The 19,682-nt window shown below is 39.1% G+C and overlaps 1 protein-coding gene across 1 annotated transcript; it reads left to right on the top strand.

Moving 5' to 3' along the window:
- Positions 1 to 2,141: 2,141 nt before the first annotated feature.
- Positions 2,142 to 18,808, top strand: LOC128358690 (1-phosphatidylinositol 4,5-bisphosphate phosphodiesterase zeta-1-like). The gene is made up of 11 exons (XM_053319044.1): positions 2,142 to 2,331; positions 3,852 to 4,053; positions 6,608 to 6,752; positions 7,068 to 7,220; positions 8,950 to 9,120; positions 10,553 to 10,685; positions 11,869 to 11,985; positions 13,516 to 13,685; positions 16,043 to 16,169; positions 18,326 to 18,475; positions 18,726 to 18,808. Exons 1-11 carry the CDS (start codon positions 2,142 to 2,144, stop codon positions 18,806 to 18,808), a joined length of 1,641 nt encoding a protein of 546 aa, XP_053175019.1.
- The last annotated feature ends 874 nt before the right edge of the window (positions 18,809 to 19,682 follow it).

The following is a 19,682-nucleotide window of genomic DNA, read 5'->3' as shown; positions in this document are numbered from 1 at the left end:
AAGATTTATCTCTCATTTAATAATATATTAATTAGTTCATGTAGTTTTTGAATATAAAATGTATATAATTTATGAAAAAATTAAAAAGTCTGGCACGTCATGATTTATTTACAAAATATTAAAAAAATATTGATTTCAAATAATTAAATACAGCAATATATGTAATAATATATGTCCAATAACACAACACAAAAAATCCTCCTGAGCAAAATCTTAAAGGTCTGACTACAGATGTAACCCTCTTTGTAATCATCAACATTTTCATAAGTAACTGTAATGTAACTACACATTATTATTCAGTAACTGTAACTGATTGCAGTTACATTTATTTTGTAATTAAATTACGTAATGCTATTACACGTAACTAGTTACTCCCCAACACCAGTTATAAAGTACAACGTCTTTACAGGCAGAATAAAAGAGGAAATAGGGAGCTGCTAGAGACAGAGAAGACAATATATAAAAACAAGCAGAATGAAGTGTATCTACAACAAAAATACGAGGTGTGCATCAAGAGAAAGCCATAGAAAACAAATGGGTTTAAAGGTGCTTTCTAAAGATGTGCATTGATTTGGCTTTACTGAGACTGTTACCGAGTCGAAAAGCAACAACAGCAAAAGTATCATCAGCTTTGGCTTTCAGCCTTTAGAGCCAGAAGTCCCTGCTCTAAATTTCAGACAGCACAAATCCTTTAAGTACAGAGGGGACTGACTATGTTATGTGTTGTGTATGTCAAGAGTAAAATAATGGGAAGTACTGCGTGATGTACGTTTATGTTGTTGTTCAAAGCCTCGTGGCAGTGTTTGAGAGGAGCTGGAGTCAAATTATAAAAGAAATGTAGGCAAGGTGTTACAGTAGAGCAGTTGAGACGTAATAAAAGTATGAATTATATTTTCCAAATCTTTAGGTTAAAAGACAGGTCTGATTTTTGCAGTGTGTGTAGATGGAAAATGTAAGTTATTTCACAAGGAGCTCAACATTTAGATTGTAATCCCAAAAGGTTTTTTACTTAATATTTTTGAGCAAGCAGGCGATTTGCATTTGAGTGTTTCGTCACAGTTAAGTTGTAATACATTTTGAAACATCCATTCTTTAGTTTTTGTCTGTCTTCATAGAGTTAGTTATCGGGATTAAAGGAAAGATACAAGTGTGTGTCATCAGCGTGACAAGAGATTGAAAAGCGACTAATTATGTTACCAAGGTGAAGCACGTGTCACTGCATATTAAAGGGTCTGTTAACAAAATAAAACCCCACCCATCATCTGAGCCTGTCGCATCAGAATGTCTAAATTGAGCGCTACCTGCAAAAACTGGACTAGTGACCTGCTGTGATCTATTTTAAACCTCACACAGCATTTCACATGGATCTCTGGGTTTAGCTACGGTTACTGCAGCAAGCATAAAAGCTTAATGAAGATGATAGTAGCAGAGCTGGTTGCTTTGTGATGCTCACACCGAGGCGATGGATGCAGCAGGAGGAGGCCGGCCCACTGCAGGGGTACCCGGTGACAGCACTGGCTTAGGCATATGTCTGAACTGTGGAGGGCTGCAAGAACAGAGAGATGAAAGGCATAGAGCGAGAGAGACACACAAAGCCAGAGAAAGTCACAGACACTTTTGTCTCACCGACTGAGGAATGACATGGAGAGGAGAGGGACTAAAAATGAGAAAGTCACACAGACATTGCCTTAGTATTTGATGGATGTAAGAGATATAGAGAGGGGAGGCAGGGAGAGGGTGGAAGAGAGGATGGGATAACTTTGTGCCGAGTGAACACCCCGACTTCTCTTTTATTTTCTCAGATGCGGAGTGTAAAAAAGGCAGCATTTTAACCATGAGCTTGTGTAAATGCTGAGCTACATCTCTGAGTTGACATGTCTATTCACCATTTCCTGTATATTTTTAGAGAGCCACTGATGAGCTGAGGCTTTGAAACACTGTGTTTAAAATATCTAGAAGATGCCAAATGTAAAGAATAGACTTGACCTACATTCAACATATAAGTCATGCTGCTTTATTAAATGACTATTAGCCTCATATGTTAATTTCATACAAGTCTGAGGGTTCTTAAAATGCAGAATAACTTTCCAAGATCAACTACAAGGGATTAACAGGCTTGAAATGATTGTCTGCAGGACAAAATGAGGAAAAGCAAGGCCCCCTCCTCCAGGAGAGAAGAAATCCAGAAAATCTTCCAATGCTACGCCTCGGGCAAGACGACTTTGCCTGTCTGTGCCCTCCTCAGGTTCCTCCACAAGGAGCAGATGGAAATCAGAACAAATGAAGAGACGGCAGAGAGTTTGATTGACAGATATGAGATTGAGGAGACAGGTGAGTAAAGAGAGCGCTGTTTCAACTGCTTGATGCTCATTATGATAGGTACAAAAAATTACTATTTTTTAAGGTCTCTGTGAAACTCTGCTCTGTCAAGTAATGATGCTAATTTAGTTATAACAGAAGTCAAGGCCTCACTTCCTTGTGCCTCACTGACAAAGTAATTTGCTTCAAGCCCAGAGGCGTGTGATTAAAATGATAAAATGAAAATGGAAGAGTCAGACACATCACTGGACAAGTAGTTCATATGTTGCCTAGAGCCCAGTGTACTTCCAGCTAAGTCACACCATCACAAACAACAAAACAAGGAAAGTGAATACAGAGAAAGTTCAGTGTTGATATTTGGTGTTGAGGCTCTGACGTCCTCTCCAAGCTCAGCACAGAGATTAGGGAGATTTGACCCAGAATCTGAAAGTGAAACCAAAATGTTGAATGTAAAAGCAGCTCTTGAGATCCAGCCTGCCGTTAGCAGCACAACAACAATATTTTTAGTTCAGTGATTAGATGTTTGGTATCATAAAGTTATTTGGAAGTCAGGCAAAGTCTATCCTTTATGGTGGTTTTTTGTACACAATTTTTCACTTTTGACTTTTCATTATAAAAGAAATATAGTGTTTTTACTGATTATTCAGCTTTGTGGTTCAATGCACATTAAAGACTAATGATAAACATAAGCAGGGAGCAAGCCACAAGGCCATTAGTTTAGCTTAGCATAATATAACTAGCCTGTCCAGGCATCCTCTTATGAGCATGGATGTATTAAGAGCAGCTGGATATAGTGCCATCACTCTCCCTTGCTGCCAAATTTTCCACAGTGGTCACTCATGGTATTGCAGCAACAAATCTCCTGTGGCTCGAAAAGCAACAAACTACAAACAAGGTCACTCTTTGTTTTATGTTTTTTTTTTAATCCATGAAGGTTATCGTTATAATACTTTCTGAGCCTAGAAAAAGTGATTTTATCACCTCAAGTTAAAGTCTACAGGCTGAGAATGAACAGATGTGGCCAGCAGGAGAAACACCACAGCAGAAGCAAACTGGGAAGCTACAAATTTGATGTGGCTTATGATTCATGTGAGCAAGATACATTTGAGTGAATAGGCACCATCTTTAAGTCCAGTATCCAGTTCCACTTATACATCCATGTTTAAGGGGGAAGTTTGGCTAGAGCCGGGAGCTAACCTCCTCCCAGCTCTAGCTCCATGACTGACACACAGACATGAGAGAGGTATTGATTTAAGTCTAAGCAAAAAGTCAAAGAAGCATATTTCCAAAAATTTATAACTGTCACTATAATGTCACTTTCACTTTGATTAAAAATGACTTACTGAAGTTATCCTTCACTATAGATGAAATCATCATTCATATAAATTTTTCATCATCCATCAATTTGATTTGTTTTAATCAGGCAAGACTATAGTCACCTCTGCTTGAACTGGTAGTACTCTTTTTAAACATCCTTGCTCTTAGTCAAGATTTTATTCTCATTCTGACTGTGACTTAACTTCTTCTTCCAGCCAGAGAAAGCAGGTGCATGACATTCGAAGGCTTCTTCAGGTACATGGAGTCCAAAGACTGCTGTGTGTTCAACCAGGCCCACACATCTGTGTACCAAAACATGGACCAGCCTCTCACCAGTTACTTCATCTCCTCATCGCACAACACCTACCTGACAGGAGATCAGCTAGTAGGCAAAAGCCATCTGGATGCCTATGTTTGGTAGGGAAGTAGAGTTTATATAGTACATCTTGTGTCCTTCTGGTGATCATGATACAATGCCAAAGAAATTTGCTCCAATCTCAGAAAAGAAATCAACGAATACTATACAGCACCTGTATATTTAATTAATTTGATATATCATTGAGATCAAACCACCATTTGATAGAGCCCATTTAAGCACTATATTTCTCTGATACAGGTCTAAAATGCCCCTCAGTGCAGTAGTGTCCTCTCTCTTAAGTCTCCTCCAGAACTGCGTGTTATCTGGATGCTCTCCTTTCATTTCATTGACCCACTCATGTGCTGAGGCAGACAGTGAAATTGCTGTGGTCCCTTTATATGACAATGGAGGTGATTACAAAAGGGGCTGATGGCAGCAGAAGTGCTGTATTTATGGCCCCCCTGAAAGTGCTGATGGCCCTGGCAGGCTGGTAGAAAGAAACCCTCCAACCCAGTGGCCTGGAAGATCTGGTTTACTTAGATAATTAAAGAATCATCTAGAGAAGAGAGTGAAACATTTTATTTTTTATTTTCAGAAATCCCTCTAGTTTACAACTGGGAGAGGAAAAAAAGGAAACCATTTGCTTTGCTTGAGAAATAAACGCAGGGTTACCAGCAGTCTATAGTCTTGTAAAAGATAGAATTGGCAAAATATGTTGAAATTTAAGGATGCAATAACTGATAAATCACTGAAACTTCAACCAAAAATTCAGCTTTAAAAATGGATATCCTAACAATACATTTTAACATTTTACATTTGTAAAAATGAGAAACAGTGACTGGAGATCTTAACTATGTCAATTGTTCCATTGTATGGAATACAATTAAATAAACAACAATAAAATAATTTAAAATATAGCCTACTATACTTATGATGTAATATATCTTTTTGGGTTTTAAGCAGGAGGTGTCAGAAAAGATTAGGGGAAAACTGGCCTGTGGCGACAAAACAGTGTCGCTTTTTGATCCTTCAATGTCAGCACGAAGAAGTATATGGTCTACCAGGGGCACTAACCAGTGCAATTTCTAAGTTTTTCAACTGGCAATAGATTGCCTTGCCGAGAACCTAGGCAGGTTATTCACGCAAAGGACAGTTTGTGTAGTTTGTGTTTATTTACCCCAAATAATGTACCTACTGTAATGTTAGCTAGCTAGCAATGTATGAACTGACTGCTGAGATTCAGAGTTCACCAGAAACTGCAGTTCTCTCTGTTATTTACCTTCATTGTCTTTTTTTAAAACATTTTTTCACTCAGTTTCTTAACAAACAGTTTATCGATCTGCTCTGGCACACTGCTGGTGAACATTGGTTTGTGTCTGAGGTACCATAGCTAACAACTTTGATGTAATGGCAAGTCTCAGTGACTGTCTTTGGTATCAAGAAATGAAACAACACATTTTCATTTTTATTGTAGTTGAGTGTTAATTACACAAACAAGATGCACATTAATGAGTGAGCTTTAGAGGTACTAGTAGGCATATTTATGAATTTTGGCTTTATGCTAAGCTATGCTACCCTACTCGGCCTCTGATTGGCTTAATTATTTGTTGTCTTCGTTGATTACATGAGAATGGTGTTGATCTACTTGTAGACTACAACTCTTACACAACCCCCCCTCCCAAAACAAACAAAAAACAATTTCCATGTTGAATGTTGAACTTGAATTTCTTTAAGCCCTTTCAGTAGCTTGTAATGATTATAAATCTGACTTTTCTATTACATCACATCCCTGTAGATATCTTTTTCCATGCAGAAGCTGTTCAATCAAACCCAAGAAGTAATCATACATTAAAATAAGAGATAATAGTCATAATTAAACAATACAACATATTATCTAAATACTAAACACTCACAATATAACCACAACTATATTTACTCTTCATAAAAGTGAGGGATCAACTCTGCAGTGAATAACTTAAAACAAGGCAATCATCATGATAGTTCTGTGACTACTGAGATGGCATAATGTGTGACAGCATGCATTGGCACCAGCTGCGTAATAGCAGCAGCATGCAAATGCATCATCATTGAAATGTAAAACAGCAGTCTAGTGGTAGGAAAAAGGCTGAATTCCCAGAGAGTAGAACAGTTTGAGAGTTAAAATCTCTGAAGTAAATGAAGGATGAAACTTCAAATCAGTGCATTGCAGCATATGGTCATATTAGTTATTTTCTCCCATCATACTGTAAAAGTGATATTATATCACTCTCATGACACCTTATTTATACTATACTGGATAAATCTGACTATATTTTTGTATAAAGAAATGCAAACTCAACAGAGGTATAAGGCACAAGTGAGATTAATTATTGAATTGAAATATTTGCTATTAATTATTCACATGTATTGATATAATAGCTGTTATATGTATGGAAGGTGATATGATGGCTTGACTTGTAAGAATTTGTGAGAAAGGAAAAGTTTTTGCCTCAACTTTTTGCCCACTTACATCTTCCAATTTCTCACAGTACATCATAGGGGCTTATCACAGCTTTGCCACAGCTCAGAGTATGTCTGTATGTATGCATGTGTTTGTGTCTTTGTGTGGCACAGCGCTTTAAGGAAAGGCTGTCGCTGTCTGGAGATTGACTGCTGGGATGGGCCAGATATGGAGCCTGTGGTCTACCATGGCTACACCCTGACCACCAAGATACTCTTTAAGGATGTCATCACCACTGTGGAGCAACATGCCTTCGAGGTAACACTGAATGTTACATGACATGTGTCTTCCTGGAGTGGTGTCCAAGGCATCTAACTCAGTGTGCGCAATTTTGCCTCTGTAAGTTGTAGGAGTCCCTACTGCGCTGAATTTTCTCTCATTAATAGCATAGATATCAATGCTTTACATGCAAGTGTTTGATTCAAACTGTTCAGGCCATTCTCTGTGATGTATCTGGAAATTTTAGGCCCTGTAAAGGCAGCTGAAACGTATACTGTATTCAGCTTGATACTAATCGTTGGAAATAAGGGTTACATCATGATTTTTTTTTCTGCCGCAATTATTTTTTGGCAGGTGTCTGCTTACCCAGTGATCTTGTCATTGGAAAACCATTGCTCCCAGGAGCAGCAGGAGGTCATGGCCCAGTATCTCATCTCTATCCTGGGGGACAAACTGCTGAGAACTCCCTTGGATCACCCAACCACTGGAGACCTCCCAAGCCCAAATGTAAGACTCAGAAATGTGAAAGCTCATATTATACGTTTTGAATAAGAAGCAGGATCCATGTTGAATGATAGAGGTGCTGGTGAAGGCAGAGTGATGATGGTGTATGTATGTATAAATCCGTAGCGTCTGTCATAGCAGAGCAAAACAAGAAGAAAATAAGACCTTTTTGTCGTCACAGAGGGCCTCATTAGTCTCCTTCTGAGGCTTTCTGTGCCTCTCCCTTCCTGTGGGACACAGGGGTAGATGGGCTCCTGCATTTGCAAGCGTCTTTAATCTCACAGACGTTCACATATTCAAATGGATGTGGTTGATCCTGAGAAGTGTCCATCATTTTAAGTGTGCTGAGGCACTTGAGCTGATTGTTCATTTAGATCCCCCTGTTTGAGTTCTGACTTCTCCAGTGAAAGCATTTGCCTGACTGAGAGACTGGCCTGACAGATGCAGACGCCGTCACTCCAGTCTATTGAATATGACGAGGAGGATGAAGGGCTTCTCTTTATGAGTGTAGATGAATGTGTTCCGTCTCATTGGAGTTTCTTTGCTGCTTTTGGAATTTACTGCCAAAAATTGAATTGTGTTTTATGTGTGCATTTAAGGTTTTCTTCCCCGTATTGGTTTTGGTTGGATCACAGGGAACAGCCCTAAAACGTGATTGTCTGTCCCTGACTGAGTGATGAAGTTACACCATTGGTCAACCGATGTTTTAACGTGTTGCCACTTCCTGTGTCCATTGTTTTAAATGAAAATCTCTCTAGCGTGTACTCAATTTTGACCTAGTCATGTTTATCTGTATGACTCAGAGAGGGAGGGCTTACAAGGGATCCTCAGTGCTAAATGGCTTTATCTTGAGTCTTCAACCCCAGCAACTTGAACATTGAATCTTGTCACATTCATGCAGCTTTACACCCAACTTAACCTCCAAAATGAACGTGGAGCCAATATGCGATTCTCAGAATTGTTCATTACTTTTTACTCTGCTCAGACCAGTCAAAGATTTTGAATCTGTTTACAAAGTCTTCAAAACCAGAGGCTTGTCTCCATTTTTCCATTATGAAGTATTATTGTTGGATTATAGTTCATTAACAAGTTATTACTCTACTTTATTCTATTTTTACTATCAACATGGACCAAAAGTCTCTTGAAGAACCTCATATGGTGGCGTAAATTATATCAACATGAGCAAAGCATCTATTCTGGCTCTCCAGACTATATCATTTTGTGTAAAAAATGAATGAGTACAGTGCCAAAAGAAGCTCTGATCATTATAATTTTCATACTATATGGACTCTTGTAGGTTGTTAATGTTGGCAGAACTATAATTATTTTGTGTATTTTACTTGTGTATACTCTATGTGACACTGGCAGGGTGACTTTCCACAGAGCTGCATTTAAGTCCAGACCATAATGTTTTTTTTGTTTATTTTTTTTACTTTAAGCATACTGTGGCTCATCTGCATAGACAGCGAGTCCTATAGAGTAATAAAACACATTTTGAGCCAGGACGTTGAAATGTAGCAGCAGACTGTATGACTGTTATGAGTCACAGATTTAGCACACCTTCAAATCAGACAGGCGGTGGTTTGTGCAAAGCAAAGGTTTTGATGCGTTTGAGTCTGAGGATGGAAGGAGAGGGACAATTCAGAGTGTGTTTGACTGATTCAACTCTGTGACATTTTTATGAGTGGTATAAATGTACATGTCTATGATTGTGTATTTGTGGGGATGCCAGGACCTGAAGTATAAGATTCTCATCAAGAATAAAAAACTAAGGCCTCAGATTAAGACAGAGGACACAACAGGGCTTGAGGAGAGTGAGGATGAGGAGGAAGATGAGGAGGACGAGGATCAGCAGACCAAAGCAAAGTTCTGGTCTCCCAGAAAGGCAGGGTCAAAGAAGAAAGTAAGTCAGTCAGAACAGATTAGACAGAGTTTGAAGAACAGATGTCAAACAGATATAGCCTGCTGATTGTACAAGGAAACTACGACATAAATGAATTGTGAACTTTAACTGGTGATTTTTCTTATTGTTGATAAATCTCACGTACAGAGTCAAACAAATGATGAACACATCCCTCTTACAAGTGTTGAGTCGTACCAAGTTCTGCTACATCATATTCCTCTGTGCTGTAGACCTCCATTGTTGTCGAGAAACTATTAAAACACATCAGTGAGCCACACTGTTGCACTGGGTGAAATGTTCCTTTACCACAAAGATTATGATCAGGGTAGTTTGCTTAGAAATGGCTACAACGACCAATAACAGCAATCATGTTTTTGGTCTGGAGAGTAGTTCCATATAAGACAGATGCGCCTGAATGTGCACAAGAACGCAGTTCTCTTTACAGAGCCTTTCTAGTTTTTTGTGCTAAATATGACAACCTCTCAACCTTGTATTTTATGGTTAAAATGTGGCCTTTACACATTTGGTCATTTCTAAACAAACTACTCTGACTATAATCTTTGGCGTGAAGGAATCACCCAGTGCAGCTGTGACACTCACTAATGTGTTTTTTAATAGTTTTTGGAGAACAATGGAGGCCTACAGCACAGAGGAATATGACAAATCAGACTTTGAATATATGGACTGTCACTTTTTCAAAAAGTAATTTTCAAATTCAAACTAAATCAAACTAAACCCATATACTGTTGTGCCCCAGATACACTTTGCCGTGACTGTCATCTGTCGCAAAGACAAAAACACAGGACTGCACCATGTGTCTTGAGATCGCACTGTGTCTCAGTCAGACATGCTGCAGAGTTAATGTTGCTCCGCTCATTTGATGCCTTCCGCTGCCTCACTTGTGTGGCAAGCTAGCTGATGAGTCCTCAGATTTATTGTCATTAGTCGACAATAAGGCTGCTGCTGTTTTAAAAAGTTGGTAAATTGGCAATTTTGACGTCTATGGTGTAACTCCCCAAAGACTTCCAGATGCTTTGGTGTCATAATTATTCAATCAACACAGCTTTGCTCATTACCGTCCTCCATTTTTGTTTTAATGGTCTATGTCACTTATAGACAACACATTCTGAATTTAAACAGGTTGTTACAGTTCAAATATTAATCCTTGTGTTCAAATGATTGAAATTATTGAAACACACAATACTTGTAAGAGGGATCATTTCATTGTTAGTTTGGCTCTGCACATGTTGAATTTGTTGACAATAGAAACATAGTCAGTTGCCCACCAATACCCCTTAACCAATAATTCGAGTCAAAAAAAAGGTGAAGACTTGGAATTTTGTTGAGGTTTGGAGAATGCTGCTTTTTCATTTGTCTTTTTTCTCTCTCCCCCCAACATCATGAGTAGAAGAAGAAGGTGGTGGTGGCTGAGGCTCTGTCCAACCTGGTTATATACACCACATCGGTTAAGTTCATCAGCTTCAGTTATTCCAAAGACAATCAGAACTCCTATGAAAACACATCTATGGCAGAGAAGAAAGCTCGCAAGCTAGTCAAAGTCTCAGGTAAAATGACATTTATAGAAGTGAATTTATTGAAAGAGGGAAGGGAGGACTGATTTTGAAGTAATAAAGAATGTCAGAGGAGAATGTGTATAACTATTTGCAAATATTAAAAAATATAATCTTGAGCCCAGCAGATCATGTGTTTTATAATCACATTCAGCTCACAGGAAAAGTTGCTGCTGGTCATCTTTGGTCTAAAAATGCAATTATATCTAGAACCATAAACCTTCTTAATAGTGAAAGCATATTGAACATGACATAACTGTCATACTTTTTAGGGAGTAAAACCTAACAGCACAAGCCCAGAAGTGTGCCTCATACTCTCACTGCTGGGAGAAGTGAAAAGAGCCCACCGAGTTTCAAATCAACTGATAATCAGTTTAACTGTCATTGTGCTGCCGTGTGGCAGTATATTAGAGACACTGAATGATGTAGAGAAATGAAATCTGTTCCTGCCAAGGAGGAATGACACTCTCCAGACACAGCTATATTATGAGCTGGTCGGCTTGGTTGGCAGAGACCACAAATAGTCTCAGATATGCTGGAGGTTTAAAAAAAAATGTGTTGTCTCTTGCCATCATTAAGGCCTGCAGGGAAAATGATGCAGCTATGTTATGATCACACACAGACTGAAGCAGTGAGACAGTTTTTGGTTTATTCAGGATGAAGATAATTTTACAAACACCAAAACCTGATGCACAATCTGTAGCTTCCACCTGTCCAACTCATTTTAGGTATTTTCTAAAAAACCCTACCATTTCATATTAAGCTGAAATTACAATTTGTGCTTGTATTTGTTTATCTTATTAACATGATCCTATTTCAAGTAAAATTTTGGAATAAAAGCAAATGATTGAAATCATTTGTTAGCATATATTATACTAATAATAATTGGAAAATATATATAACTAGAACGTGACCACATCCTTGATGCTGTTACTGAATCACTACCTAGCTGCAGCCTCCGAGCTTATTCAGATATTAAGACTCTGCAGTCTGTATCACAGTTTTTTCTCATTAATGAGTGTGTGTCAGATGAGACACATTTGACCTTTGTGTCCTCTCTCTCTCTCTCTCTCTCTCTCTCTCTCTCTCTCTCTCTCTCTCTCTCTCCCCCCCCCCCCCCCCCTCTCTCTCTCTCTCTCTCTCCCTCTCTCTCTTTCTCTCTCTCTCTCACTCTCAGGTCCAGATTTTGTTAAACACAACCAGAAGTTCCTCTCCAGGATTTATCCAGCAGGATCGAGGACGTCGTCATCCAACTACAACCCTCAGGAGTTTTGGAACATTGGCTCGCAGCTCGGTGAGTCAAAGTAGCAGATCAATCAGTAGCAGAGGTATACACCTGTCCAAAATAAGACAAAGCCCCCCTGACAAAGTCTGTGTAAACACATAAGATATTAAGTGAAATGTCATACACATGCCCACATGCATGTACATGCATCTACTGTAGGCCTGTGAACCTGAAATGTGTCAATTATCTAAGTACACAGTATTAATTTCCACATCTTGGATAGAACCTGTACAGAGTTTCAAAAATTGGAAGTTGAATGCCAATTAATATGATTTGTACATACAGCCAATAGTGCTATTTAAATTATTCTATAGTTACTCAACTGTGTTTCTATTTTGGTCAAGACTAAAACCTTCAATTCAATTGCTTGAAGAGCCCTTTGAGTCAGACGTTTTAACAGGGTTAACAGGTTCTCGACACATGCAGAACAACTGCAGTCCATTACAAACTTTTGAGACTGAGGGAAATGCAGTCCCAAAACTTGAATTGTCAAACTTCAAAGCGAACAACCTGGCCAAATGTACTGTTGATTATCAGTGAAAGGAACATTTCATTCCAGTCCACAGCCTGACCACCGCATCTGTGTTTTCCCCAGAGCAAAACCTCTCCCGGACCTTATCACACTTTTTCTAAATCGATTTATAGCCCTCCTTCACCCCCCTATGTGAGCCTTTTTTTCTGTGCAGTTATCACTAGTCAAGTATGAGCATCAGGCTTCATTCTATATAACATACACACGCCTCAGAGTAACAGCCACTGTATAAGCAGCTGCAAAGAAATCTGAGAGAAATCTCAGCTATGCTTCAAGCAATCATATATAAACTTTTTCTCATGTCATTTGGCAATACATGATTACCCATGAGCTTAAAGTCCAAACCCTGATCTTCCTGGTACTGTTTTGGCCAGTGTGCCTGTCACTCCACTTGTCCTCCTCTGTCTCCATCTCACAGTCAGCCAGCTGCTGATTCTGACATGAAGCCCTGCTGTTCACTGAGCAGACTGTCTATGTGTTTTGTTGGCAGCTGTGCAGATGGTGATCGGCACTTTTCACAGTTGCAGGAGACTGCCATACAAAGCAGCCTGGATGGATCAATCACAGTAGAATAATCACTGTGCCACTGTGAGACACACAGAGGAAGTTATAACAGTATTTAAACCTGGCAGCAGGATTACATATGCTCCTTTCTTTATGTAACAATCTGTTTGAATGTGAATGTTTACTGATGATACTATTGACACAGTACAGCAGAAATGCAAACATACAGCTTTGAACTGCAGAAAAAAACTCTACAGTTACACTCATTGCACAGTCAGTGATTTTGAATGCTTCCTTGATGCAATGTACACTATTGTTGCAGAAACATTTCAAGTCTAATACTGCTCACTCCTGCAGAATGAATGAAAAGCCTTAGAAAACGGTGTGCAGGTGTGCAGTGAGATCATTTCATGCTGCTCATTTTATTTTAACAGGCTTTAGGCATTTTCAATTTTGTTCTTATAAGTTTCTTTGGCACTGCTCTGTGGCGTGGTGTTTTGCAGTGGCACTCAATTTCCAGTCCCTGGGCTTGGCTATGGACCTAAATGATGGCCGTTTCCAGGACAACGGGGGTTGTGGATATGTCCTGAAGCCGGCAGTGCTCATGTCCAGTCAGAGGAGCTTTGATCCCGGCTCCAGCCAGCATGTCAAACCAAAACACCTGCTGCTCAAGGTACAGCTAGGGAGTACTGAACGCTAAATAATTCACTATGGGTGGATTTATGGATTAAGGTGTAATGGTACAGAACAGTTAGTGTGCTTTGCTTGCATCTATGTGTGTGTCAGTGCCTTCAAATGTAGGGCATTGTGTAGTAGAGCTCATCTTAACTCTTCCCCTCCAGATAAATGCTTTCCTGTGAACAAACAATGACGTAAAACTCCTTAAGAGCATCTCATTGTTTAATTAGGTTATCTTCCTCAGTAAAGAAAAAGGAAAGGAGAGAGAGGCGGGGTAAACTAATACAATTAGACCTGAAGACCAATTAATAAATCATCCTTTTTTGGAATTTTTTAAACTATCTTAGGGGACAGTTATTGCAACACTTATAATGTAAAGCATGTGCCATAAACCACATGACAAGGTTGTGAAGCTGTAGAGAACATGTTAATACATCAAGTCTCTTTTGTGTGCCCACAAGGACTACAGTGACACGTTAACAGCCAAATTACAGAGATAGAACAATTTGCTGTCGCGTTAAATGTAGTGGTGGGACTAAGAGATATCAGGGGCTTTGTGCAGCAAAGACAATATGTGGTGTTACCTGGGATCACATGGGAATCCTGTCACTCTCTGTAGAGGAGGTAGGTGACAGAACATGATAGTTACTCTACTGAAATCATTTTTATGAACTGCTATGAATCATAATGAAAACCCTTTTTAAATAGTCAGTTCACCAAAATTACTAAGACAAACTTTACCTCTAGTGGTCTCTGCTTTTTGTGTTGCTCACATGTTCACGCTGTGTTGGATGGATGTGAGTGTTTATGTCATCTGACTGCTTATATGATGACTTAGTTTGTTGTGCATTTAAAATACCATGAATTGACCAAGGCACATTGTACCCATTAAATTTGGGTTTAATTACCTTTAACATTGGTCTTTGGCTGCTGTGAGGCGTCCATATTTATTTGTTTTTCAGGCACTTCTGTATTATTAAGCAGATGATGTGAACCCTATTTATAAGTCAAAAGTTGCAATTACAGTAACTCCGATATGACATGAAGGTGGCAATGACACTAAATATTACATTTAAAAAAATGTAACAATATAATCTCCTTGCAGAAACACTTAAAGTCCTCAGAACATGTTATTTACTGGAACTTCTTTCCACTGAAGAAATAGTCCCTATGAGATTTTTTTTACGGCAAAGTCTGCACTATAAACTATCGAGAGTGATAAGTCTAGTGTCCATATAAAGATGTGTTGCTGTTGAATTTGTTGTATGTAATTTTTTCGATATGAATGATCATCACAAATTACATTCATTCAAATTTCATTGTATTGGGGTGGCAGCAGAAAACTCAATTTTGGTAAACTGAATTTTGAACTAATTTCAAGCCAGGCTGTGTCTTTATATTCTTCAGTCTGATTCAGTCATGGATGTTGGACATTTCCTCATTTGATCTTGCTCTCTGTATTGAAGCTAAGTAGTTGGCGAATGCATATCATGATATCTGTTACTCTCATTCAGTAACTCTGCTACAATTTTTCTCTCCACTGAAATCATTCTTGATAAGACAAGAAGTTTCCAGGGGTGTACAGGATGGATGCTCACAAGTTAAAAGCACTACAGAAATGGTCTATTAATGGAATATGCACACACACAGCACAGTGCATAAAATATAAATGTGGTGTGTGTTTTTGTACACCCAGGGAAAAAGCCTCACCTTTATTTATTTACATCATCACTCTATTATTTGATCTCTTCAGGGAAACTCCGGCAATCTTGACTCAACGTTCAACTCTGTGGGAATTAATAGTCACGAGTAGCATTCAGGGTCGAGTTTTCAAACTTTGAACAGTACATTTTTCATCTGCTCTGAAACTAGAATATTTCCCCCTGAGCTTTCTTGAGTCTGTTTAGCATAAAACCATCAACTATAAGTAATGGTCTGTTTTTCAATAGAAAAATCTTCATGAAATGATAACTCCAAAGTGCTATCTACAGTGTGCATTCACCACTATTGAGCAGCAGTGTGAATTTAGCATGACTTCAGTCGAGGAAAGGAGGGAAGGGACTGTAATTTTGGGCCGGACACTGTAAAGCTCCATCAGTGCCAACCGGGGCATGTCGTGATAAGTACATGCAGGTTTGTCTTTGATCAGAGCCGGGGAAGGGAAGGCTCAGTGTGAGAGGACTGCAGATAAGCCTGTCTCTCCCCAGACTAGTATAATTACAGCCCTTCTTCTCTTCTCCTCTCTTCTTCTTTTCTTTTCTCATTCTACTAATGTTTACTGTTTACCCATGGTATAGATTACATCCTTATACACCCTCTGTGTATAGCTCATTTCTGTGTGTGCCTGTACAGGTGATCAGTGGATCCAACCTGCCTGTCCCCAGGGGTGGCAAAGGTCTGGACCCCTTTGTGAGAGTGGAAATTCATGGGATTGCATCTGACACCCGCAGAAAAAGCACCCATACTGTCAAAAATAACTGTAAGTATTTTAACACAAACTGTCAGTACAGTATGGATAGCCTTGTTAGGATGTCGGAAAACATAGCTTGACTGACTTAAATCTACTTAGTCAGTGTTGACTCAATCTCTCTTTTATTACTATTCTTTGTCAGGTTTAGCTAAAAAATCCAAAAATTAGCTGAAACAGTTTTCAAATTTAATTAATTTCTAATAACTTATCTAAGGCTTGGATAAGTTTGTCCACCAGTTGCGCCTTCTGAATTTGGACATAGTAATTTAACATTAGAATGCTGCTGTTCAACAGCCAAATGTAGTGAGATAATGACTTAAATGCATAAATAATGCAATGAAGGGGTTAGAGATTAACACACAGCCTGGTTCCAGACCTCTAAATTGTCGCCCACATCTCTGATTCATACAGCGATTTAAATTAAGTGAAACAAAATGCAATTCTGTCTGATTATGAGGCTAGCATTTTAAAAACATAATAAAAAGGAACAAATTCACACAGTAACATGGAAAAAACCTATTGTACAGTGAATTGAAGATAAGGGAACTTCCTCCCTATAATGATAAAAGTATTTTGTGGGTTCAAGAAACTTCTTTATAAATGTATGTGTTAGCCAGTGTTGGGTGGTGGTTCCTCAGAATGTAGATGTGGATTTCCATAGAAGAGTCGTTAGTCACGCACTGTTGCTACGACTGGAAATACAGTACAACGCTGACAGTCCCTGCTCACTAGATGAAGTGTTGCACTGGCATAATGCATCACATGGATCATTATACATACATAGATTCGGTATATTCAGAAGAGTCCCATTACCATTTCACCTACACTGATGATCAAAAAGACTTATTTTTATTGCTGGGAATGATACATATGAAAATGACTGTTTTAGTCTTAATTCTTCTTCCTGGAACTGTCATCAGACTTTCAAGTGTGGAAGTTAATCTCTCTGCTGTCGAGGTTTTTGACAAACTTTTCATATTTCAGCTGGTGTTCACCCCAGAACACTCAGTAGGCTGCCTTTGACTGAGTTGGATTTTCCATATAAAAATAAACTAAAGACCAAAAGATGACATCGATGGGATACTCTGCATTGCTGCTGTTCGGTTGAGATAAAGAGTGAGAGAAGGCGGGAGAGGGGGTATGAGGTCACAGAGCCATGGGCATAAATCATAAATCATTTCACACTTTGAAACAGATAAGGTCACAAGTGAATACAAATGAATTAGAATTTAAAAGAAGATTTGCATGTAACAGAGGAACTTGAGTAAATATTTTGAATCATAATTCGAATGTGGAATTGAAGCAGACATTACTCATTAATTCATTCTCATCATGATAATGATCCTATTGTAGGTCTGATAATTATTTTTTAACAATAAGATGAAACTGAATACATTAATGATTACATTTTCCCCAGCAGACCCTCCCTATGGGTACCTTACTCTCACTCTGGTGATGGTAACTCTGCTCTTTGCGTTATGTCCTCTGCTGTGAAGCTCCCCTTGACTTCTGAGGACTGTAACTAAAGACAAGCTTAGCCTGTGATAGTTTAGTCATGACAGCCTCATCAGGGTCGTCTCCAGTATCACTTCTCAAATCTGCTGGTTTTGCAGAAAGTGTGTCTGCAGTTTCGGCTGTATGTATTATCTTATGTCTGTGATAACTGTTTTTTTTAACTCCTTGGGAACAACAGGAACTAACAGTGAACACAACATTGACTTATCATCACCATATACTTTGATATGATGCCATGATAGTAAACAGGTGCTGATTTACACATCAAGCAGATTCTTCTGGCCACTAGAGGAATGTCCAACATTCACTCCTTGTATCCTTGTAGTTCTGGTTTTTGTCTCTACCGAAAAAAAAAATCTGTTTGGAATTTGGCTTTTTTTACCACTGATAACAGCTGCTTACTGCGGCCAAAATAAGGCTGATAAGAGTGAATCAAAAAAGTAAAGTTGTGGGTTGGGAACAAAAACAATGAGTTAAAAGATGCTTTAAACCACCATAGAGATTTGAAGAATTCCCTGTGTGTTCATCTCTACGAGTGAATCTTTTACATAAAAGTAGTTATGTGACCCTCTGTAAAAATTAACTCACTAAGTCACTTTAACTAAACTCACTGATGCTTACTGATTCTAATGAACTGATTATCGTTACAGCTCTGAGTCCTCACTGGGATTCTGACATGAACTTCAACATCAGCGTCCCCGAGCTTTGCCTTATCCGCTTCTGTGTCCGAGATCAGACCGGCCTGCTCAGCAGTGAGTTTGTGGGCCAGTACATGCTGCCCTTCAGCAGCCTGAAGAAAGGTGAGCCACAGAGCAACAGGGAGTGAGGTTGGGCCCTGATTGGGAGTCAGATTGAGAGATAAGTTACATCCGGTGACATTGTGTGACCATTACTGTATTTCCCTTCATTCACCTCGTCAGCACTACTGAAGGTCGGTCTCTGCTCTGCGCGTCTTTTTATGGACGTGCTACTATTTATTATATGATGCTCATGTATTTAAGCAGCAATACATACATTTTTTTTCACACTCCCTTCCTTCTCTACCTCCAGGCTACCGCTGGGTGCCACTCCGGTCTAGAGATGGATGTAGCCTGGATCCAGCCTCCCTCTTTGTCTTTGTGTGGTATTCCTAAAAACAGCTCTCCATATCAGACTCACGCACACACACGCACACCATGCCAATAGACAGAAAAGCGTGGCTGATGCAGCAACAACATAAAATATATATACAAATAAATCAAAAGCACCATTTCTTCAGATATAATTACCAGTTTTATTGTCAGAAAATAGATATAGCCACATTTTTACTGGCTGCACCATGTGCTGGAAAGGAAAAGAAGGTTCCAGCAGGGTTAAAAGACCCTAACACAGAATCACTCTCTGCTCACTGTTTCAACTCTAGTGGAGGAATCCCTGGAGTACGATTTCTTATTGCAGAATTAATAATTGATGCAAGTTCAATTATTGTGGCAGATTTTATTCTCATGAGAAGGTCTTACCCATCCACAAAAAACTGTTTTTGGTTTAATTATCAGTAAGTCTTTTTCTTATATTGGAGCAGAAACAGATCCATGATGCTAGAACACATAAATACTCCATGAACACTACTATGAAAGAGTAGCAGCCAGCATTTGTTTCCCTCCCTGTGAGAAACCCAGCAGGGAATAATATAAATAGCATTCACAGAGGTATACATTATTTAACCAAATCCAGTGCAGGGAAGTCTATTTCTATCCTCGTACATCACTAAATCCTGTGAATGAGACAGAGGGGAGTACGGGTCAGCAGGCCTGTCAGGAGGAGGATGGTATTAAGATAACAGGGAGACCTATCTTAGCCTAGAAAGAGTGACTGAGAGTGTGTGTGTTTGTGTAGGTGTTTTTCGGGGCTATATGTGTGGGAATGTGATTGTCTGCCTTTGCGTGTTTGTGCATGCATGTGCGTAACTGCTTTGAATGCCGCTGATGGATAAGACAAAGGATGGAGTGAGGAGGAGAGTGTTAACTC

Source organism: Scomber japonicus, chromosome 5, assembly GCF_027409825.1.
Source record: "Scomber japonicus isolate fScoJap1 chromosome 5, fScoJap1.pri, whole genome shotgun sequence".
Lineage (NCBI taxonomy): Eukaryota > Metazoa > Chordata > Actinopteri > Scombriformes > Scombridae > Scomber > Scomber japonicus.
Note: the sequence above shows the minus strand (reverse complement) of the source record. Positions and strands in the feature narration are given on the sequence as shown.

What these genes read in the sequence shown, in the direction of transcription:
- LOC128358690 (XM_053319044.1), top strand. Translation starts at nt 2,142, where the DNA reads ATGAGGAAAAGCAAGGCCCCCTCCTCCAGGAGAGAAGAAATCCAGAAA. An exon ending in CAAAACACCTGCTGCTCAAG is followed by an intron (nt 13,686 to 16,042) that starts GTACAGCTAGGG and finishes GTGCCTGTACAG; the next exon opens with GTGATCAGTGGATCCAACCT. An exon ending in CTTCAGCAGCCTGAAGAAAG is followed by an intron (nt 18,476 to 18,725) that starts GTGAGCCACAGA and finishes CTCTACCTCCAG; the next exon opens with GCTACCGCTGGGTGCCACTC.